At 43.4% G+C, this 24,518-nt stretch overlaps 1 protein-coding gene across 3 annotated transcripts in view; it reads right to left on the reverse strand.

Annotated features, from left to right (window-relative positions):
- klhl20 (kelch-like family member 20) overlaps positions 1-18,078 on the reverse strand; it is a 92,351-nt gene extending 74,273 nt beyond the window's left edge. For 2 of the 3 annotated variants that reach the window (XM_068037907.1, XM_068037905.1), the window contains exons 1-4: positions 17,767-18,078; positions 13,134-13,195; positions 3,049-3,213; positions 128-701 (exon numbers count right to left, since the gene is read on the reverse strand). In XM_068037907.1, coding sequence (XP_067894008.1) covers positions 128-701; positions 3,049-3,161 — 687 coding nt within the window. In that variant the 5' untranslated portion in view covers positions 3,162-3,213; positions 13,134-13,195; positions 17,767-18,078. The remainder of the gene's footprint in view (positions 1-127; positions 702-3,048; positions 3,214-13,133; positions 13,196-17,766) is intronic. The other variant, XM_068037906.1, reaches the window with a different exon arrangement.
- Between the last annotated feature and the right edge of the window lie 6,440 nt (positions 18,079-24,518).

Genomic DNA, 24,518 nt, shown 5'->3' on the forward strand with positions numbered 1-24,518 from the left:
ATGTATATGCGACTGTTGAATTTGGTTCAATACAACTACTGCAGCCTCACGAAGGCCACGGCTTAAACTGCTTAAGTTTAATTACATTGAGATCACATGGACTTTGTTTCTTTTCATTAGCCCTTACCTCTTGAAAGTTGTGCTGAGTGAATTTGTCAGCGATCCGCAGCAGTTCTCTGCAGGAGTGGGTGTCAGCGAAAGCTCTGATTCCCAAACAGTTGGAGGGATCAAGTTGTCTCTTCAGAAACTCACAGCATGCCTCCTGGATCTCAGCCAGTTGCAGGAGGCAGGCAGCCGGCAGCAAGGTCTGCACGTTTCCCTCCTCTACCGTTATCTGAGACGTGTACGCAAAGTCAATCAGCAGCTCCATGGCCCGTTCGTCAATGTCGCGAATCACCACCTCTGTCTGCCGGCTCTCTGCGAGCTCGCCCGTGAACATGGCTCGAAAGTAAGGGCTGCAGGCGGACAGGATCACTCGATGTGCATAAATCTTTTTTGCGCCCACAACCAGCACTACATCGCAGAGTTCCCGGTGTTTTCTCAGGAGGTTGATCACTTCTAAAGTCTGTCGAGGATGCTTGTCTGATACGAATGGCATCCTGGCCGGTTGCGGTACTCCCTCGGGCAGTTTGTTGGGGTCGCCAAGTGTACATCGGCTAGTGACATCCATTCCTATCTCTCCTGGTCGAGCACTGATACACCTAATGGTAGGAGGCAGGGAAGAAGGAAAAGTATTTGAGACTTAAAAGTCACCACATGTTGATAAATATACACATTATTTACATACATTCACCGATTGTGAACCTTTAACCTTTGTACAGGATAACTATCACAATACGCTGGATCACAAAGTACCACCTTGGCATACTAAGATTACTGCGTTATTCTATGACAGGATACTATCACAGTAACAAGACTGTCACAGCAAGCTCCAACCTCAGCAGGACAGCCTCGGATGGGTGAGGGTGGGAGGGGGGCTGGAGTAAAGAGGAGGAGAGGCTGTGGGACTGCTGGCAGACAGCAGAGGTTGAATATCTTCCAGTAGCTACTCAAGTTCAATGTTCATAGGTCTGTGAACATGTTAACCTACTCATTTCCCCAGTCACAGAAAGGGAACATGGAGGGATATAAAAAGATGAAAAACAGGAGGGAAACCAAAAAGGAATGAGTTTTGAAGTCCTTATATTCTATAGTTCTAGTGATTTACAAAACAGTTGATATAGTCTATGCTGTTAATTCAACTACTCAACATAATTTGACACAATCTACTTTTTTGCTTAATTGTGGAAGACGTTGATGATCACAGTCACTGCAGCTGTTCAGAGTGAATACAGGCTATAGAAACAATATCACAATAGTGGTCACATGAAATGACATAAAGGGAGTTTTTGTCACCATTAAAGTCACTAATATTGCAATTCAATATTCAGACCCTATCTGAACAATACACAATAATTATTTTTCAAACTGGTTTAACAGCAACCACACCCCACCAACACCACTTCTCCCCCCTCCCCCATCAATTACCAATCTCATTTGTTTCCATGTCGCGGTGCAAATTGGACCTAGACACTTCCCCACAAACAGGAAGGGATGGGGAGAAAAGGAGAAGAAAATAAAACGATGGTGCGATTATCAGATTTCACATCTGCAAATCTCTAGCGCCCAGCTCAAAGAGTGGCAAAAGCACCAGCCTGGAACTAGGATCCATTTTCTTGCCACAGTTAGCATGTTACTGGAGGGGAGGGAGGGTACCAGGTACTTAAAAAAAGGCCAGCTTTTGATTAAGTACTGTGCCTTTTTGCTGGGTAATGTGAAGAGTAAGCAACCTAAAAACCCTGTTCAACAAATTCATATTTATGACAAACTTATGGTATGTTGTACAGAGATGACTGAGCATCTTTTGAAAAGGTTATGACTAATTTTTTTTCTCTTCTCCTAGAGGTGCTGACTCTTGCTGGGGTACAGCTCTGCAAAGCTCTTTGTTAACTCTCTCAAGTGGCAGCTCTTTATGTGTGAGCATCAGTAAGTCATTTTACCCTTGAGTATTAAGGCCAAATGCTTTCCCAGCTAGGATTAGCTATGCAGCGTCCAGGAATCAACCCTGGGACCTTCTAGCTTCCATGTTCTCAACACACGATACTACATTTTTGTCTAGTTGACCACTGTGGGAACCTGATACTGAACTGTTAAAGACTACATAATTCTCATTACCAATCTATTACCAATTGCAACTTGTTCTGGCATCTTTCACCTACTCAGGATGTCCCAAAGCACTTCAAGACCAATTTATGCACAAGGTCCCAGAAACAGCAGGATTAATGCCAGTTAATCTATTTTTAGTGGTGTTGGTTGAGGAATGAATGTTGGCCAGGACACTGGGGAACTCCTGGTCTTCATGTAAATACCATGGGATTTTCACATCCACCAGCTAGATTATATGTTCACCTTCTGGAATGGGCTATAACTCTCTCCCTTCTAAGCCATCAGACAGAGAACTACCATTGAACTAAGCTCTATGTTAGCAATTCTTGACAAACATCTTGACTCTATGTAAATGAAGCATGCAATAAGTCAGATCACCTTCAGTTGGAATGATCAAACAGAATCCCATCTGCAATTATGGAGAGTAAGTCACTGGGTTACGAACAATTCTTCCCATTTAACTAAAGAGGATTAACGAAAGGAACAAGAGATACAAGCGCTGGACAATGAATTAATTGGTAAATAGATGATGCTATATAGTACTTTACCTACTTCAGTTACCCATAGTTGTAATAATGTGCTTGTAACTGGTGACTGCTTCCTTATCAATTAGGATACAGTAAAACCCTGTACTATGATCATTTTCTAATTAGAGTACAGCCAAGTCTTGAACTATGATTGCATATTTGTTACAAAACACTGAGGTGTACTTTTCTCCATACCCTCTCTCCTTTCAGTGCTTCAATTAAGTTCATGATTATTACTGGAAGTGAAGGCCTGAAATCTGCACATTCCAGGATGGCACAATACAACAAACACTCAGATTGCTTATAGAAAAATCACCTTATTCCAGATGTTGGCATTCTGAAGTGGATGGTATGGCCTTTTCTCACAACAATTTTATCCAACAACATGTAGTCCCTGCAACTCATCCGTATTGGACTCAGAGCTTTCATACAATTCCTCTTGCTCTTGGCAGTTTTCTTAAATATGGTTTAAAAAGCTCCTCTGGCACAGAAGGAATGGCTTTTAGTCAAAGATGCAGTATGTATAATCTCAAGACTCATACCCTTCTGCAGAATAGCATTTTTAAAAACTATCTAGAGTAGTTTGTTCTGGTTTTTGAAAGAAATCTTCCCTGCAAACATAGATCTCTCAAAGTCTTATTTATACATCTACAGGGAAACTTGAGATTCTTGTACAGCTTAATTCCTCAAAAGCAGTTTTGGTCTTGAAATCTGACTCATACCTAGAAAGTCAGCTGCAGGCTGCTTCAAGAGATTTACAGTTTGGACTTACAGTTTATAAATTATCTCAATGACATGTGTATGAACTTCACCCAACAAACTCAGTAAGATCACCCTTATTTGAATCACCCTGAAGGAGTATGTCATCAGGTGCATCAGAAAATAGTGAACATCTGTTTTGGACACTCACAAGCAGCCTATGGTCCTGTGGATTCTGCTGGTACCAATTTCTGTTTGTACGAATTTCAGTCTGTACAGGTATGGAAGGATTGACCAACAGCACTAGTGTACAATGACTGAGCTAATGAAGCAGGTCTCAAGTCCAACAGTTTCACAGCTAAAGATATTGAACCAAATCTAGGATCAACACCTCATATTTACAAGCATAGGGACAACAGGAGTTGCAGCGCCTGGAATGTGTGATTGGAGGAGTGAGTGGGGAGAAAAATTCCATTCGATTAGCTTCAATAGATACTGTGACAAGCATATTGGCCAACTATGCAGCAGTTGCCTCAGATGTGTGGTCCATACAGCGTGAGCAGGTTACAATCAGTTGTGAACCACTTGTCACTTTCTATGCTGCAACAGCGGCAGAGTTACAGCCATCTTGCAAGTCGAGGCTGTGTGAACCACCAGGTGCTCTCTCAGCCTTATGTGGCAAAAGAACACTGTTCATTCTTTTTTAGGGTGTTACTAACTTGCCAGATTTTGTCTTTAACAAAGCTTTTTTTTTTAAATAAAGAGGGTGAATATATCTCTAAACTTGCCACCTTTTATCAAGTGCAAAACAAGACAAGGGGTAGATAAGGCAAGACACAGTAGAAGGATCATGGTATCAAAGACAAAATATATTACTAGACTAGCCAAAAGGCTGAAGGTTCAAGAAGGAGAAGGTACACTTTCTGTAGGACTATCTAACATGTGTTGCCCCTGTCTCTCCAAACAGAAAGCTTCTCATGGCTAACCACTTTGAAAATTTAGAATGGAAATCCTTCTGCACTGACTAATGCAGTGGATTATAACAATTCTCTTTCACCTCTGGAGGTGACATTACAAAATCAGCACCAAATGAAGGGATGAAGAGTCGCAAGCAAAAACATAATTTGATAGACTTCATCCAGCCCAGTTTGCTTAGGACACAAGTTTACAGCACAAGACAGCTCAGAAAACTCACCATTATTCCCACTCAGAAAGGCCACAAATATGTAACACAATATGTTATAAATATGGAGGCTGAGGTCAGAGTTAGAGCACACTGCTTTGCTTTGTTTCTGGCTATGCTGTACTTGACTTAGGAGAGGCAGATGTCGGCGGTACAAAATTACATACCTTCCCCCTCCTGCCCACCATACCCACAACACCATTGAGTACAAGATTAATTTTTCCAAACAAAAAGGTAAATTAAAATTAAAATACCACAAATATTGAAAATCTGAAATAAAAACAGAAAATGCTGGAAAAACTCAGGTCAGGCAGCATCTGTGGAGAGAGAGAGAAACAGAGCTCGGATGATGAAAGATCATCGACCTGATATGTTAACTGGTTCTCTTTCCACAGATACGGACTGACCTGCTGACTATTTCCAGTATTTTCTGTTTTTATTATAAATGAAAAATTAATCAGAGTTCTTGGTTCCATAATATTTATATTCTATGCTACAGCTACCTTCTTGGCGATTTTGCAATCAGATAGCCAACAGAAGAGAGGAAATATATTTTCCTAAAACCTAGTATCAGAAAAAATGCATCAATTTCAGATATCGTGGCCATTTATCCCACAACCAATACCACCAAAACAAATTGCCTGGTCAGTTATTTCATTTCAGTTTGTGGGATATTGCTGTGTGCAAATTGACTGCTCTTTTTAAGCTTCAAAACAGTGACTATACTTCAAAAGTAATTTATTGGCTTTGGGATGTCCTGAGAATTACTTGGATTCCACTAGCATGCGAGTACTGTCAGCAACATACTTAATCATGCATAAGCTTTGCTTGAATGAATCCAATTCAACGAAAATAGTTCCACTCAATAAACATGCATGTATTTTAACTCACAGTAGAACAGGGACAAGTATCACATGCAACTGAGGGAGACCAAAACAGCCATAGGATTAGCCAAGAGATCTCTGGAAAAGATGAGAGACAATTGTGGCAGTAATACCAAAAGCTTTGTCAGCCATGTCAGAAGTCAGGAGACCATTAAGGACCATACAGGGCCACTAAAGGATACCACTGGGCAGATTCAAACCGATTCTCAGGTTATGTCTACTAAAAGACTATTTTGTATCAATCTATACTCCCTGCAGATGAAGCTTATATTCCAGATAGGGGTTGCTCTGCACTGATTATTATTAATGGAGAGATAGTAATGTCATCATGGATAGATTAGAAAAGCTCAAAATTGATAGGGCTCCAGGTTTAGATAATATTCATGCAAGGGTAAAGAGATGGGACAAGTGCTTTGTAAGCCCCTTGCCAAAATCTTCAATAGTTCAACAGAGTTTGAAATAGCTCCTTTGGACTGGAAGCTAGCTCACGTAGATTGTGTTATCAAAAATTGGAACAAATCAGAGGCCAGTGAACAACAGGTCTATCAGCTTTTACATCCATTACTGCAAAGATGCCCTTTTTGATCACTGGGAAAATGATAGAACCATTAGATATTCACAACATGGCTTCTGGAAAAATAGGTTGTCACTTCCGAATTTGCTAAGAGGTTTTTAAGGAATTCGCTAGGGTAGTGGGTGAGATAAATCCAGTACATTGTCTACCTGGACTTTCAGAAAGCTTTTAATAATAGGTACCTCACACCAAGTTACTTCACAAGATAGAACCTTGCGGTATCATTAGGAATTTGGCATGCTGCAATAGGAATTGTCTCCAATCCCACAGCCAAACTATAGTCGTTAACATATGGTTCAGCCTAGAGGCATTGTTACTAGTTGTGTCCCCAGGCATCGACCCTAGGCTTGCGACTCTTCACTTTCTTTATTGGTGACCTGGGCAGTGGTGTAGGGAGTATGGTCATTACATTTGTAGATGACACTAAAACTTGTATAAGAGTTACGACAGAAGAATGCAACCAAATCCAAAAAGATTTAGATGGGTTAAGGAATTGGGCCACACAATCTCAAATGGCGTTTAACTTCGATAAATGTGGCGTCATGCATGTTGGTAGGGCCAGCACAGAAAACGGGTATCACTTAAAGGGAACAATACTGAAAGAGGGTGAGAGGGGAAAAGATCTTGGTGTTATTGTGCACAGATCACTGAAGGCTCACGATCAATGTAGAGAAATAGTAGCTAAATACTGAGTATTTCCAGCGTTTTCCATTTATATTTCAGATTTCCAACATCCACAGTATTTTGCCTTTTGTATTAATAGAATCATGCAGTGTAAACCAAAGGATACCATTTTGCTACTATTCAGGTTGCTGGTCAGACTGTACCTGGAGTTACTGTGCCCAGCTTAGGTCACCGCAGATGTTGGGCGATATAGTAACCTTGGAGAAGGTTCACAGGAGAGATATAGGAATGATTCCTTGCTTAAGGTACCTGGGCTACTTAGAAGAGCTTAAGGACTTGTTCTATTGATTTTAAAGCATCATAGATTTAGAGGTGACCTGACAGAGTTCTATAAAATTAAAGGGATGGCTTAGTTATTCCAGTTTAAGAGATTGTTGAGGTCCAGGGAATACGAGTTTGAACCAAGTAAAAGTAGGAATAGACTGACTGTTCGGCAGTTCTTCCTTTCCTAGAGAGTAGTGAACCTCTGGAATACATTGCTGGCTGATGTGGTGGGTACCGACTCTCTGCATGCCTTCAAGAGAGAATTTGACCAGTTCCTGACTGGGGCAGAGATCGCATCATATAGAAAGTAAGCGGCTTTATAGATAACACTTGTTCCACGGGATTGCCTGGACTGGTTTCGATCACCTAAGGAGGTCGAAGCGGAATGTTCTAGAATAATTTTTCCCTTACTGATCCTGTTTTTTTTCCTCCATGGTTTTGCCTCTCCTGGAGATTACATAGCTGTGGGGTGGGTGGCAAGGAAATGCCTAGTCATGATGCTCAGCTATCATGGCGTGGGGCAGGCTTGATGGACCAAGGGGTCTTTTCCTGCCCGTCAGTTTCATATGGTCATATAGTTTATGACATCAAACACGTTCTGGTTAAATACACAACTTACGTTAAGGATTCGACCTTACAAATCAGAAAGCTTAAAAGTGATGGATGATTGTGGGATTGACTAAAGGGAATGGCTACAGACTCAAGGGGATAATTAGTTCAAATCTGGAATCAGTATAGGAGAAATATAACTAGGTCCATTATATCATTTCGGTGGAGGAGAAAGCATTATTTTAAAAATTTACAACAATTAAAATGTTCACTGAAATATGTTCTTGCAAAGCTATCATTCTCACTGTATGTGAAATATCAACATGGAAAAAGCATGTTTCTGTAAAGGAGACCATGAATTACCACTACAAAACACACATATCCTTGTTATTTTTAAGCTGACAGTCAGAATTTAACAGAATTTTTTTTTCCCCTACCACTGGAGTTGGAGACTGTCAATAGCAAACAAAGAAAATAGCTGGAAGATGGGGCCAGAGATGGAAGCAAATCAGATTAGTGGAAAAGTGGGAGGTCAGAACCAGACTCTGGACAGCTGGAGTGGAAACTATCAGAATCAAACAGATAGTAAAACACTAGTTAGGCCACAGCTAGACTACTGCATACAATTCTGGCCACATTACAGGAAGTATGTGATCACACTAGAGAGGGTACAGAGGAGACTTATGAGGATGTTATCAGGACAGTACACAGCAGAACACACAAATTACATAACAGAAATAGAGGATAGTCAAGGGACTGGTAAGAGTGAGGAACCTAAACTAATTATCAGCCATCAGAGAAACTTAGGGGACTAAAAGCTGACAAATCTCCAGGACCTGATGGTTTGCATCCTAGGGTTCTGAAACAGGTAGCTGCAAGGATAGTGGGTGTACTGGTTATGATTTTCCAAAATTCCCTAGATTCTAGACTGGTCCCAGCAGATTGGAAGTTAGCAAATGTAACTCCGCTATTCGAAAAAGGAGGGAGAGTGACAACAGGGAACTACAGGCCATTAAGCCTGTACAGGACATCAATCTTAACAATGCACTTAGAAAATCAGAGTATAATCAGACAAAATAACTAGTAGGGTAGATAAAGAGAACCAGTAGATGTAATATACTTGGATTTCCAAAAGACATTCAATAAGGTGCCACACAAAAGGTTAATATGCAAGATAAGAGCTCTTGCAGTTGGGGGTAATACATTAGCACGGATAGAGTATTGGTTAACGGGTAGCGAGCAGAGGGTAAGGATAAACACAGCAGTTTCATATTGGCAAATTGTAACTAATGGAGTGCCACAAGGATCAGTGCTGGGGCCTCAGCAATTTACAATCTATGTTACTAACTTAGAAATCAAGAGTAATGTATCCAAGTTTGCTGATGATACAAAGCGAGGTGGGAAAGATATCTGTGAGGAGGACACACAAGAGGCTGCAAAGAGACACACTCAGGTTAAGTGAGTGGGCAACAAGGTAGCAGATAATGTGGGATGTGTGAAGCTATTCACTTCGGTAGTAAGAATTGAGAAACAGAATATTTTTTAAAAGGCGTGAAACTTTTAAATGTTGGATTTTCAGAGAGATTTGAGAACACATTTGGGGGAGACAGTGCAGTAGTGCTAATGTCACTGAACTTGTAATGCAGCGGCTCAGGCTAATGCCCTGGGGACATGGATTCAAATCTCACCATGGCAGCTGGTGAAATTTAAATTCAATTAATTAATAAAAATCTGGAATTGAAAACTAGTCTCAATAATAGTGCCATGAATCTATCAATTGTCGTAAAAAGCCATCTGGTTTACCAATGTCCTTTAGGGAACAAAATCTGCTGTCCTTACCTGGTCTGGTCTACAGAGCCACAGCAACTCTTAACTGCCCTCTGAAATGGCCTAGCAAGCCACTCAGTTGTCAAGGCAATTAGGCAATAAATGTTGGTCTTGCCAGCTATGCTCACATCCCGTGAAAGAAGAAAAGAAAAAGTTAGCATGCAGGTATAGCAAGCAATTGGGAAGGCAAATTGCATGTTGGCTTTTATTGCAAGGGGACTGGAGTATAAGAACAAGGAAGTATTGCAACAATTGTATAGGGCTTTGGCAAGATCACACTTGGAATACTGGTGTGCAGTTTTGGTCTCCATACCTAAGGAAGGATATACTTGCCTTGGAGGTGGTATGGTGAAGGTTGAATAGATGAGAGGATGAGTAAATTGGGCCTATACTCTCTGGAGTTTAGAAGATGATCTCATTGAAACATACAAGATTCTGAAGGAATTGACAGGGTAGATATTGAGAAGTTGTTTCCTCTGGCTGAGGAATCCAGTGTTAGGATAAAGGGTTGATTATTAAGACTGTGATGAGGAGAACTTTCTTCACGCAGTGTTGTGAATTTTTAGAATTTTCGACCCCAGAGGGTTGCAGATGCTCCAAGGCTGGGATAGATAGATTTTTGATCTCTCAGGGAATTAAGGGAAATGGGGAGCGGGCAGGAAAGTGGAGTTGAGGCAGAGATCAGCCATGATCATATTGAATGGCGGAGCAGCCTCAAGGGATCATTTGGTCTACTCCTACTCCTTATGTTAAGGTGAGCTAATAGTGTGCGATAATTACATGTGTTTATTCAGTGTCCCAACTACAACCTACTCTTAATTGGAAGTTGCTTAACCCAAACTGAAATCATGCAACACAAAATGTCATACATGAGACAAAAAAATTTATTTCAAACAAAAAAATTACTGAATTAATAGGATTTAAAGAAGCACTTAAATAAACTTTAAAAAAAAATTATGTCCATTTCCTCAAAGGAACTTTTAAGGGCATACAAGACAAAAGTCATACAAGACGGTTTATCTCCCTTAAGATAAGATTCCCTAGTGTGAATGGATTAACTTGCTTTATCTAAGCATTTCTCTTCACTCAAGTTTGCATTGAACCTCATTGGAACAGTGTAGGAGGCTGAGGACAGAGAGATCAGAGTAGGAGTGGGTTGGATTTGACTACTTTTGCGCTATGGCCACCTCCCTCAACAAGGATCCATTCCAAATTCAAGATGTCAATTGAAAAGGGAGAGACTGTTGAGCTCTCCAGCATATGAATTCCCCCATGGGCAGCATCAATGAAAATAACATCCAGCTTGGCTGCCAATAATTGTTGCAGAAATACACAGAAGGGAATAATAGAGCGCAAAAGCAGAGAGATCACAGCAGTAAATCATAAATCGGTAGCATCACACCTGCAAAGAACAGAAATAGGACTTCTTTGTCCTGTACTATGGCACAAATACTATCAGTTAATGAACTAACAAGGTATTACAATACTGCACTGTTTCAATTTAAACCAATTCTCCAATACACCATGTCACAAATAATATATTATAGGTTCCACTTGAAGAATTCATTTACACTAAGTTTCGAATCATGCATATACCATGGAAGATGGAAAGGAAAAAGTGGGAGGAGCAGAGGAGAAGTCAGTCATTTGTGCAAAAAGACAGAGGCCTGGAAAAATAAATGAGAACATAAGAAATAGGAGGATGCCATATGGCCCTTCAATAAGATCATGGCTGATCGTCTACATCAACTCCACTTTCCCACATATCTTCATACCCCTTGATTCCCTTCATGCCCAAAAATCTATCAACCTCAATGTTGAATATAACCAACAGCTGAACATCCACAACCAAAATTCCAAAGATTCACAACCCTAAGAGTGAAGAAATTTCTCCGATCTCAGTCCTAAATAGCTGGCCCCTTGTTCTGAAACTATGAACCCTAGTTCTAGGCTCCCCAGCAAGGGGAACTGGCCTCTCAACATAGAAAATAGGAGCAGGAGTAGGCCATTTGGCCCTTCGAGCCTGCTCCACCATTCATTATGATCATGGCTGATCATCCAACTCAGTAGCCTGTTCCCGCTTTCGCCCCATACCCTTTGATCCCTTTAGGCCCAAGAGCTATATCTAACTCCTTCTTGAAAACATTCAATGTTTTGGCCTCAACTGCTTTCTGTGATAGCGAATTCCACAGGCTCACCACTCTCTGGGTGAAGAAATTTCTCCTCATCTCAGTCCTGAAAGGTTTACCCCATATCCTTAGACTATGACAAAATAAAAGCAAAATACTGCGGATGCTGGAAATCTGAAATAAAAACAAGAAATGCTGCAATCACTCAGCAGGTCTGGCAGCATCTGTGGAAAGAGAAGCAGAGTTGACCCGAAATGTTAACTCTGCTTCTCTTTCCACAGATGCTGCCAGACCTGCTGAGTGATTCCAGCATTTCTTGTTTTTATTCCTTAGACTATGACCCCTGGTTCTGGGCTCCCCCACCATCGGGAACATCCTTCCTGCATCTACCCTGTCAAGTCCTGTTAGAATTTTATAGTTTCTATGAGATCCCCGCTCACTCTCCTGAACTCCAGCGAATATAATCCTAACCGACTCAATCTCTCCTCCTAGATCAGTCCCACCATCCCAGGAATCAGTCTGGTAAACCTTCGCTGCACTTCCTCTATAGCAAGAGCATCCTTAGATAAGGAGACCAAAACAGCACACAATACTCACCAAGGCCCTGTACAATTGCAGCAAGACATCCCTGCTTCTGTACTCGAATCCTCTCGCTATGAAGGCCAACATACCATTTGCCTTTTTACCGCCTGTTGCACCTGCATGCTTACCTTCAGCAACCGGTGTACGAGAACACCCAGGTCTCACTGCATATTCCCCTCTCTCAGTTTATAGCCGATCAGATAATAATCTGCCTTCCTGTTTTTGCTACCAAAGTGGATAACTTCACATTTATCCACATTATACTGCATCTGCCATGTATTAGCCCACTCACTCAACTTGTCCAAGTCACCCTGAAGCCTCTCTGCATCCTCCTCACAACTCACCCTCCCACCCAGTTTTGTCACATCTGCAAATTTGGAGATATTACATTTAGTTTCCTCATCTAAATCATTAATGTATATTGTGAATAGCTGGGGTCCTAGTATCAATCCTTGCGGTACCCCACTAGTCACTGCCTGCCATTCGGAAAAAGACCCATTTATCCCTACTCTTTGTTTCCTGTCCGCCAACCAATTTCCTATCCATCGCAATACACTGCCCCCAATCCCATGCGCTTTAATTTTACAAGCTAATCTCTTATGTGGGACTTTGTTGAAAGCCTTCTGAAAGTCCAAATAACATCTACTATGTCAAGCCCTCTAAGAATGTTATACATTTCAATAAGATCACCTGTCATTCTTCTAAACTCCAGAAAATATAGGCTCATTCTACTCAATGTCTCCTCACTGGACAACCCTCTCAACCCTGGAATCAATCTAGAGAAGGCAAGTAACTTCAAAAATCTACTTAAAAGACCCAACTTTACCTCCAAGTAGTTAGTTCAACAGCAGCATTGGCACATGCTCTGAAGCAAGACAGCCCAAAGATTTCAAAGAGAGGACTTTTAAGAAATAAAGTACAACACATAAAAAAGCCATTTTCTTATTATGTTATGAACAGACAAAAGGAGATTTCAAACAGATCATTTTTGAGATGCGCTACTACATTTTAAATACTTCAACTCACCTGCGCATTAGCTTTGCTTCCATGCACAGTCAAGAGAATTTCTTGTCTCTTTAAAGTCCTTTCTAGGAAAACAAAACACAAGTGAAATAAGCAAGACTTCTGTTCAATTCAACAGGTGTATTGCTGTGTTATTAACACATCACTGTGCTGGTTACACAAAAAAAAGGGATAAAAACTTGGTCATTTATCCTTCAAAATCAACTACCCCATTCTCAATTTCCTAGTACAGTTCAAGCAGTCACCCAGTGCCTAATTTAGTTACCTTCTCAACAAACTTTTGAAATCTAATTGCTCGAGAGTACTGTTATTTCAAAAGGAAGTTAAAGAAATAAACCATAATTAAAAACAAAGTTTCTAAAATTAGTGAATTATAGTCCCCACCTAAAATGGTCAGAATGTTTATATATATTTACGGTTCTTCTTTTAGAAACAAATTATATTCATCAATTTCTCCCTAAAGGCTGTGATTTTGGCACCAGAACTCAAAAGCAGCCAAGATATCTAATAAAGAGCAAAGTACTACGTATGCTAGAAATCTAAAATAGAAACAGAAAATGCTGGAATTACTCGGCAGGTCTGGCAGCATCTGTGGAGAGAGAAACAGAATGAATACTTCAGGTCAGTGACATTTCATCAGAACTGGAAGAATGACACGAGATGTAAAAGGTTTAAATAAGTACAGAGGCAGCGAAAGGTGGGCGGGGGGGAGGGGGGGGGCAAAAGAACAAAAGGTGACAAGTTAGAAGGCAGGAGGTTAAATGACAAAAGGAATGATGGCGCAAGGCAAAAGGAGATGGTAATGGGACAAGTTAAGAAGCAAAAGAGGTGTAAATGTGAAAAGCAGAATCATCACCAACAGCTGCCATCTGAAAAAAATGGGAGCAGTGGTTATGACCTGAAATTGTTGAACTCAATGCTGAGTCTGGAAGGCTGTAAAGTGCCTAGTTGAAAGATGAAGTACTGTCGGAGCTTACATTGAGCTTCATCAGAACAGTTTAGGAGGCTGAGCAGAGTGTTGCAGTGGAGCAGAGAATTAAAAAGACATGCAACAGGAAGCTCAAGGTCACGCTCGCAGACTGAACGAAGGTGTTCCGCAAAGCAATCATCCAATCTGCGTTTGGTCTCCTCAATGTAGGGAGACTGCATTGTGAACAGTGAATACTGTATATTAAATTTAAAGTACAGGTAAATCGCAGTTTCACCTGGAAGGAGTGCTTGGGGCCTTGGACAGTGAGAAGGGAAGAGGTAAAAAGGCAGGTGTTGTATCTCCTGTGCTTGCATGGGAAGGCAACACGAGAAGGGGAGAGGGTGTTCAGTATGACTAAGGAGAGGAGCAGGATGTCACAAGAGGGAATAGTCCCTTTGGAAGGCCAAAGGGATAGGGAGGGGAAGATGTGTTTGGTGGAGGCAATCATATGTTTGTGGCAGAATCTTGTAAATCATATAGTTTGTAAAGTTGTTGCACCAAGAAGATGCTAAAAGTAAAGAAGTCTGCAATCCTTCATTTAAAAATGAACCAGAGGCCAGTATTAGTGCACATAACCACTTCAGAGTTTATTGATATGCTACTGAGCTCATAGAAATCACATTCACCTGCTGGATTCAGCTATTGGGATTGAGAAGGTATGTACTGGGGAAGTGCTTGGAGGTGGAGAAATCAACAGAGTTTTTTGATTCAATTTTACAAAGATTCAATTGAAAAATTTGATAAATACTTAAACCAACTGGACTTCCATTTAATCATCTCACGCATTCTCATATTACTGAGATAGTACACAAATTGGTTTGTTACTTTGCATATGAGAAAAAACATTCTTAGGACGTGGGTGGCCCTAGTTGGTCTGAGAAAATGAAAGTCGACCACCTTCTTGAACTACTGCCGTCCATGTGGTAAAGGCTGTCTCACAATACAGTTGGATAGGGAGTTCCAGGATTTTGTCAATGAAGGAACAGCAATATGTTTCCAAGTCAGGATGATGTGTGATTTGGAGGGAAACTTGGAAGTAATGCTGCAAGGCAAAAGGAGATGGTAATGGGATAAGTTAAGAAACAAAGATGCAGCTGTTGCTTTATCCTTCTAGGTGGTGGAGGTCACAGGTTTGGAAGATGCTGCAGTTCATCCTGTAGATAGTACACATGGCAGCCATGGTACTCAAGCAGTGGAGGAAATGGATATTTAAGGCTAGTGCTAATCTAGCAGTATGCTTTGTGCTGGATAGGGTCAAGCTTCGAGAATTGCGGTACCTGCACCCACCCAGGCAAGTGAAGAGCATTCCATCACATTCCTAACGTGCTTTGGAGATGTTGGAAAGGTATTCAAGGAGTAAGGAAGTGAGCCACTTGTTGCAAAATACCCAAACTACCCTAGTAACCACAGCTTTTATGCGGCTGATCCAGTTCAGTTTCTGGTCAATGGTGACCCCCAGAATGTTGATGATCGAAGACTAAATGATAGTAATACCACTAAATGTCAAGGACTGGTGGTTAGGCGCTCTCATGTTGCCTGACACTTGCGCATGCAAATGTTTCTTGCCACTTATTAGTTCAAATTTGGATGTTATCCAGTTCTTGCTGCAGGCAGGCATGGACTGCTTTGTTATCTGAGGAATTACAAGTAGAGCTCAACACTAAGCAATCAACAAAGATTTCTGACCTTATGATGGAGGGAAGGTCTTTGATGAAGCAGCTGGAGATAGTTAGGACTAAGACACGGGCAGAGGAAATGCTGCTAACCAGATGCAAACAATTCTAAGTTTAACTTAAAACAAAAACAAATGACAAAATGTGAGCTGGTGCCATTTTAAAGATAAACAATTGGAGGACAAGGAGAAATCAGGGGGATAGACACCACCTGGACATCCCAGCCTGTTTACACTAAGTCTCCAGCGATCCTGCTACAAAGCCAGGGAACATCTCCAATCAGCCCTCTCAGTAAGGGATAGTGCAGCGGTAAGGGAAACCTTGATACATGCCATTTCATTACCAACTAGACAGGCAGGCATTTAATAATGCAAATCCTATTAGATGCTGCAGGTTCCACAACAGCAACCCAGAGCTAACTTTGTCATTGATGTCCAACAGTTTATGTGCGCGCATGCATATATATACACTTGTGTATGTCTGTATACACAAATCTATGCACAACATGGAGATCGATCCTGCAAACTTCCTCTCAACACAGTGATGGCAACACATCAGCAGTCAAGCAATTACAACCACAGGCCCACACCCGAGCAACAACAAAATGATTACTTCACTGCATCAAGGTACTGTACAAACTCAGAAGTTAATCTTCAAAACTGGCAAGAAGAAACTAGAAGCATAGAATTATCATAACTCAAGCATTTTGACCATTCCATACTTCTGTGGCCAAAAAGCATTATTCACAGCATTTCAACAAATTAACACACAGCAAAAGGTGATTTTTAGGGGGGAGGTTGGGGGGACGGTTGTGGTGGCAAAGCCACGAGTAAGTGGCTTTTGATGCCAGAAAAGGAGATAACAAAGCCAAATGGTTTGAGAAGAAAAATCAGAATAGACTTCAATGGAGCGAGCAGCAGGCACCAAGCAAGAAGCTGATGTCAAATATGCAGAAGGTATGCGGAGAGACCTGAACTGAAGAAAACAAAAAGCTAAAAAGCAAAGCAATCCTTCAAATCTTTGTGTAATATAGAGCTTCACCCTTCTTGTTTTTTTTAAATTGCCTGGCAGATATGCACAAAACAATCACAACCCCCAAAGTTGCAGTCGCCTGCCATTTTAATTTGCTGCTCCCCTCCCACTCTGGCCTTTCTGTCTTCCTACACTGTTCCAATTAAGGTCAATGTCAGCTAGAGGAACAGCACCTCAGCTTTCGATCAGGCACTTTATAGCCTTCGGGACTCAAAAATGAGTTCAACAATTTCAGACTGCAATTTCTGCTTCAGTTTTTTGTGCTTTTTTTTGTGTTGGATGGTAGCTGCTGGTAAAAATGCTGCATTTTCTCATTTACACCTCCTTGAGACACCTTTTATTTCTTTACTTGTCTCCTTTTGCCTTGTCCCATTATCTCTTTTTGTCATTTGATCTCTCCTGTCTTCCATCCGACAACAGACCTTTTGTTGTTTTCGCATTCTTACTTTCACTGCCTCTGTTCTTGCTTTAAACCTGTCACATCTCTAACCTTTTCCACTTCTGATGAAAGGTCATCAACCTGAAACGTTAACTCTGCTTCTCTCTCCACAGATGCTGCCAGGACTGCTGAGTATTCCCAGCATTTTGTTTTATTGCGTAACAATGCTGTTTATTACGGAAATTTATGAACATACACTATATCCAAGACTTTAAGCCTTCTGCTCTCTACTCCCACTAATCCAAAGTTAAGGTACATTCAGGCAACAGCCCAGTACTGTAGGCTGCCAAGCCCTGGGCAGCAACACTAACGGCTAATGCAAGCCAGCAGCTGATCTCAATTGAGAAGGCTCAATACAGTCGGTGTCTGGCATTGGGCAGCATCAGTGCATATTAATGCATCCAAACAGCTGATGTGGACTGTAAGAAGCTGATACTGGGCAGTGTCCATTAATGTACACACGGTTTGAAATCAATAAGTCCAATGCCGTAAGTTTCTGACTTTGGGCAATCAGTAACATACCTGCTCGCTCTTCGCCTTTCGTCGTTTTCCGATCCACACAACTTCAACACTCATCCACTGCGCACTCCCACTGCGCACCCCCGGGGGCCGTGTGCGGCAGCCAATGTCTTCCCCGCCGAAACACCGGTTACACTCGCACCCTGCTCACGAATCGACCCCCCCGGATTGGCGAGGAAACCGAAAGACTGTCGCCGTGCGACCGCAATGCGAGTGCCGAAGGGCCGTGAGGGGAACAACAGCCGAGCATTTCAAGCCGAATACGGGGCCGTCAGTCGACCGAGCTGGCACCGCGTCACCCCTAACTTCCCAGCTGCGCCTGCGCGGCAACCGCCCCAATCGCGCGCACCCGTGGCCAGGCGGGGGCGGGCAGGCAGGCGCGCTCCCGGGGGGTGGGGACGAGGAGTCGCGCTCTCGGGGGCGAAGGGACATCAGGCTCATCCTCTCTCACAAACACCTCATGGAAATCAGCAGCAGTGCCCTGACTCTGGCTTCTTGTGCCTCTCCACCACCTCCTCCGTTCTACTATATAGTGACTGCATTCAGCCACATATTCCTCTCCTTAAACTATCCTTCTTTCACACCTTCCTCAAAACTCACCCCTTTGGTCAAACTGTTGGTCATCCATCCTTTTACCCTCCCATGATATCCTGTTTTGGCTCTGCCTCCATTCATTTCCGTATACCTCGACGAACCTCTTTGCGCCTTTTTTCTACATTAAAGGCGTTTAGTAAATGCAAGTTGTATGATTTTTTTTAAATGTTACCTTCTACTTTAATTAGCTTACACCAGGGCAGATCAACTGCCCTCAGGGTATGGACCCAAATGAAGGGTTATCATAGAGTCATATATGGCACAAAGGAGGCCATTTGGCCCATCAACATGCCAGCTCTCCATGGAGTTATGCAGTCAGTCCCACTCTCCCACTCAATCCCTGTAGCCCTGCAAATCTATTTCTGTAAGGTGGCCATTCAACTTTCCCCTGAAGTCAGCTGTCTGCTTTCCCCACCCTTGTGGGCAGTGAGTTCCAGGTCATTACCACCCACTGCGTGAAGAAGTGCTTCCTCATGTTCCCCCTGCATTTTTTGCCCAAAACTTTCAATCTGTGTCCTCTAGTCCTTGTACCATCAGGTCATGGAAACAGTTTTTCTTTGGCCAACTTATCTAAGCCTACCATAATCTTGTATATTTCTGTTAAATCTCCCCTCAACCTCCTTTGCTCTAAGGAGAACAAACCCAGCTTGTCCAACCTAACCTTGTAATTAAAGTCCTCCAGCCCTGGAACCATTCTGGTAAATCTCCTCCGCATCGTCTCAAGGACCCTCACATCCTTCCTGAGGTGTGATGACCAGAATTGGACACAATACTCCAGTTGGGGCCTAACCAGAGCTTTATAAAGGTTCATCATACCTTCCCTGCTTTTGTACTTAATGCCTTGAAGAAGTCCAAGATCCCATATGCTTTACTAACCACTCTCTCGCTATGTCCTGCCACATTCAAAGATCTATGCATATGCACCCTCAGGTCCCTCTGTTCCTGCACGTTCTAGAACTGTGCCATTAGGTATATATTCCCTCTCCCTATTCCTTCTGCCAAAATGCATCATCTCACACTTGTCAGTATTAAATTCTGTCTGCCCACGCCACGAACCTATCTATGTCCTGTTGCAGGCAATTTACATCATCCTCACTGTTTGCTGCACCTCTAAGTTTGGTGTCATCAGCAAATTTTGAGATTCTACACTATTCCAAGATGCAAATCATTTATATATAACAAAAAAAGCAGTAGTCCCAGCACTGACCCTTGGGGAATATCACTGTCTACCATCTTCCAGTCTGAAAAGCAACCATTTACTATGACTCACTGTTTTCTGTCCTTAAGTCATTTTTTTATACTCCACTGATCCTCCTATTCCATGATCCTAAATTTTGTTAACCAGCCTTTTATGTGGTATTTTTCAAATGCTTTCTTAAAATCCATATAAACAACTTCCACTGCATTCCCTTCATCAACCTTTACTTCATCAAAAAAATTAAATTAGACTAGTCAAGCATGATTTGCCTTTTTAAAAATCAACGCTGGTTATCCATAATTAACTTGGACCTTTTTTTAATCATCATGGGATGTGAGCATTGCTGGCTAGGACAGCATTTATTGCCGACCGCAATTGTTGACAACGCAATCAGTAGGTGGCGCTGTTTTGGCACATGCGCAAATACAGCATGTGCCACGAAAACGTCACAGCTTGCGACTGTAGCAGCTGCCAGGACTAAAGATGGCGCTGCTCAAAGAATCACAGAGATGAAAACTAACAAACACGTGGCAGAATACAATGGCCGGAGTGAGAGAGTGGAGCGGGCCGGGGAGAGCAGCGCGGGGGCCGGGGAGAGCAGCGCGGGGAGACCAGCGGTAGCAGTGCCGTGGTGGGGGGGGGGGGGGGAGAGAAAGAGGGGGGGAGAGAGAGGGAGAGGGAGGGGGGGAGAGAAAGGGAGGGGGGAGGGAGAGGGAGGGGGAGAGAGAGAGGGAGAGGGAGGGGGGAGAGAGAGGGAGGGGGAGAGAGAGGGAGGGGGAGAGAGAGGGGGGAGGGAGAGAGAGAGGGGGGAGGGAGAGGGGGGAGAAAGAGGGAGGGGTAAAGAAGGGGGGAGAGGGAGGAGGGGAGGGAGAGGGAGGAAGGGGAGAGAGTTGGGGGGGGGAGCAGCGGAACGGAAGAGGAGTGCCTTTTTCTGTGCATGCGCTATAAACACAACAGCAAAAGACTTACTGGCCAGTCCCTGGACCCGGTGACACCAAGGTCTTCGCACGCTCGCTCCCCGCGACTCTCTATGGCCTCTCACTTCTGGCCCTCTCCATTCAGCCGTTCCCTCCAGCTGCGGATGCCCAATCCAGTTGCTTTCTCCCCTTCTCCACAGTACTTCAGGCATTGCAACTGTCTGGTCCCTGCATTTTGCATGCTCCCTCTCCCCACCCCTCCCTGCTCTCCCCACCCCTCCCCCTCTTCACCCACCCCTCCCCCTCTTCACCCACCCCTCCCTCTACCCCCCTACCTCCACCCCTCCACCATAGTTGAATATCTGAAGTGCAGTTGCAAAGTCGGGGAAATAGCATGCAAAACAAAACCTCAACAATTCTGGGTTTAATTATTGAAAAGTTTTATTAAGTTCATTAAGTATCCGAGGAACTGCTGTGCATGGATACATGAGTGTTGTGTCCAGCATTCCCGTGAGACAGACAGGCCGAGTCTCTGCTATGCACAGCTAAAGAGATTGTTCCTGGAGAGCCTTGTGGTGAATGAACGCTTGGCTCTCTATTCCACTACTGTATTGTCCATGTGAAGAAGGCAAAGTCACAAGAGTCTGAGCTCAGTCTATTCTTGGTGAATGTTCCCCAAGCGCATCCCAATGTGCATTCCCAATTCATCCATAAATGCAATGTTCCTTTCCACATCGTGATGAGCTCCGCAGCATGATCCAGTTGCCTTCGTTGCTTGAATGCTGACCGTAAGTCTCGAGGATTGTTTTCTCGACGGCATGTTTTACATGAAAAGAAGAAAAGCAAATCAGAGTCAGAGCTTGCCTCCCTTCATCCACTGAAATTACTGTTGCGCACACCTTTTTAAGTTCTGCAGTGAAGGCACCAATTGATAACGTCGCCAATGAAGCACTTATTACCCACCTCAGATGCAGGAATCATCATATCCTTGCGTCATCTCCTGCACTGCCTCCTTTGCTGGAATGCCGTCCTTAAGTGTCAAGGATTGTTTTCTCAAGGGCACATTTTACATGAAAGGAAATAATGAAAGAACATCAGTGTCAGAGCTTCCCTACCTCCAATGAAATTACTGTTGCGCATGCTTTATGCTCTGCAGTATAGGCCAATGAATCACTTAGTACCCACCTCAGCTGTTGGAGTCAGGATGATGTAACTGCCCCTATCTCGTGATGGTTCAATGCTGCTCTCAGGGAAAACATGAATGATGTGAGGGTGCTGGAAAAAGAAGCACATTTCTTTTGGACTATGAACATAAAGCAGGCCATTTAGCCCAGCTGTTCCCTGCTCGTGGTTATGCTACTCGTGCGTCTTCCCATCCATTCCCATTAAAGCAACACTGAGGATGGAGAATGGTGTGGCTGCACTCCCACCTCACCAGTTGTGTACGCAGCAAGAGCATTCACATTTGTGCTACCACTGGACACGGCATGCTTGTTTCTTTTAGTGCTCAATCTCTTCTTGCTGAATGTTCCCCAAGTGCTTGACCCCTTTGGACGCCTTCTCTGCTTGACAGGCAGCAGCTGGCAATTGCGGAGTCTCACAAGGCTCTGCATGGTTGTTTCAAGGGCGGATGGGGAAACATGTGGCTGTGTGTCCACGTGCACTGCTTGGATGGGTGCAGGAACAGGTAACTGTGTGTCCATGTGCACTGCTTGGATGGGTGCAGGAACAGGTGACTGTGTAACTGAACAGCAAGGAGAGGGTACCGCAGGTGGGGGAAGTGGAGCTTTGAACAGGCAGGCGTATGTATGGTCCATCAGATCATTAGGCCAGGGGGTGAAACGCTCAGGATCCATGGATTGTGGCACGCGACTGATGTCCAGCGCATGGCCACCTCCATCCGAAGGTGCTTCTGGGCAATTGTTGGGCAAATTAATTAGCTCCATCTCATCAGCCAGTCCTTGTGTTTATGGCGCATGTACAGAAAAAGGCACTCCCCTTCCGCTCCGCTGCTCCCCCCTCCCTCCCGACCTCCCTTCCCCCCCCCGTCCCTCCCTCCCTTCCTTCCTCCCTCCCTCCTTCCCTTCCCTCCTCCCCTCCCTTCCCTCCTTTCCCCCCTCCCTCCCGACCTCCCTTCCTTCCCCCCTCCCTCCCGACCTCCCTTCCTTCCCTCCCTCCCTCCCTTCCCCCTTCCCTCCCATCCTTCCCCCGTCCCTCCCTCCCTTCCCCCCGTCCCTCCCTCCCTTCCTTCCTCCTTCCCTTCCCTCCCTCCCTCCCTTCCCCCCCTCCCTTCCCTCCCTCCCTTCCCTCCCTCCCTTGAAATGTTTTCAGACCAACTTAACAACAGGGACTGGAGCACATGCGGTGCCCCAGACAATGTAAATATTTTCAGAGCAACTTACCTTGGAACAATCTCCTCTGTCTAATAAAAATGAAGCAAATGTCCAAAATGACTAAATAATTGAGATAAAATGCCCGACGAAACCTCTCCTACTTCCATTTTCAAAAACTCGCGCCAAAGCTTTCGGAAGATTGACGCATATGCGCACACGGTCTCAGGCCCTCTGCGCATGCGCTGCGGTCCGGATTGCCTGGACCAGTTTGCGCATGCGCAGAGGCCAATGTGGCGTTTTCCCCGAGGAAGATGACGTTACGCGATGACGTCATCTGCGCATGCGCAAACTGGTCCTGGCAATCCGGACCGCAGCGCATGCGCAGAGGGCCTGAGACCGTGTGCGCATGTGCACACCGCGGCGCATCCTGATGACGTAGCATTGTCATCAATCACTTTGTTTATTGCCCATCCCTAATTTCCCTTGAGAAGGTAGTGGTGAGCCGCTTTCTTAAACCACTGCTGTCCATGTGGGGTAGATACTCTGTTAAGATCCTGTAGGTTTTTATTCCAGGAATATGCGGTGTGCCTTTAAGGCTTGCAAAGGATCAGTACTGCTTTAAGAACCAGCAAGCCTCAGGAGTTGGAGAAAGTGCATTTTTGGTTGCCATTGGATACAGCCATTTGGAGACTGCAATTCAAAGGATGCATTCTCGTTACCTTGAATACAGCCACTTGGACTGAGCATCAAGCGATACATTTGTTACAATTCAATTTTGAACTGGCTTTTTAGTTGAAGACAGTCTGTTCTAACAGAACACAGACAGACAGCTGGTATTAGCACCTGAAAGAAGAGCTCAGCCATTTAACTAATGGAAGAGAATTTAGTCTGTTTAATTATTATCTCTCAAAATTCTAAAAAAAAAGGTCAAGCCAAAACAAAGATCTCTGATCATTTAAACTGAAGGAAGGGAAATTAGACTATGACAATCTTTTATGCCTCAAAAACTCTAAAGTCAGATTGATCCTAGTGAAAGTTGTTAATTGATGAAATCCATCACTGAAGAAGGAAAGCATCACTTACTGCTGGAATTAGACTATGGGCTGTTCTCCTGTTGAAGAATCTTTTTGTCCCCATTGGACGGCTGTGAGGACTCCAAGCAACATTGGACTGTAACTTGCAAGGACTCTAACTTTTTCTATTTTAAATATTGTTTATATCTTCATCGTGTTTAAGAATTTAGTTTTTTTAATTAAACAGTTAATTTGTTGATTTAAAGGCATCTGGTTTGGTTACCCTCATTGTGGGGGGTGGGGGTGGTTGGTAATAGATGGTACAATTTGTCTGGGTCTTTCTTTAATTTGGAAAGTTTAAAATGATATGTTAGGCTATCTGTGGAGGGACGGGATTGAATTAACACTGCGTTTCTCCCACCACAATCCGAATCGTATATTTTGATTGGGGGCTTTGACTGGAGCGGTCGGTCATAACATATTAAATTGGGCTCTCATCCTCGATTTGAATAGCATATTAATTGGGAGTTCGCTCAGGATTTGAATCACATAATAATTGGGTTTCTGGATTTGAATCATATCTTAATTGTGGGCTCATTCGCAGTTGAATCATATTTAATTTGGTGGCTTGCGTCTGGGATCAGAATCAGACTAATTTGGAGGGCTCGCATTTGGAATCATTAGTTTCTTGTCTCTGGGA

This window comes from Heterodontus francisci, chromosome 8 (assembly GCF_036365525.1).
Source record: "Heterodontus francisci isolate sHetFra1 chromosome 8, sHetFra1.hap1, whole genome shotgun sequence".
NCBI classification, from domain to species: Eukaryota; Metazoa; Chordata; class Chondrichthyes; order Heterodontiformes; family Heterodontidae; genus Heterodontus; species Heterodontus francisci.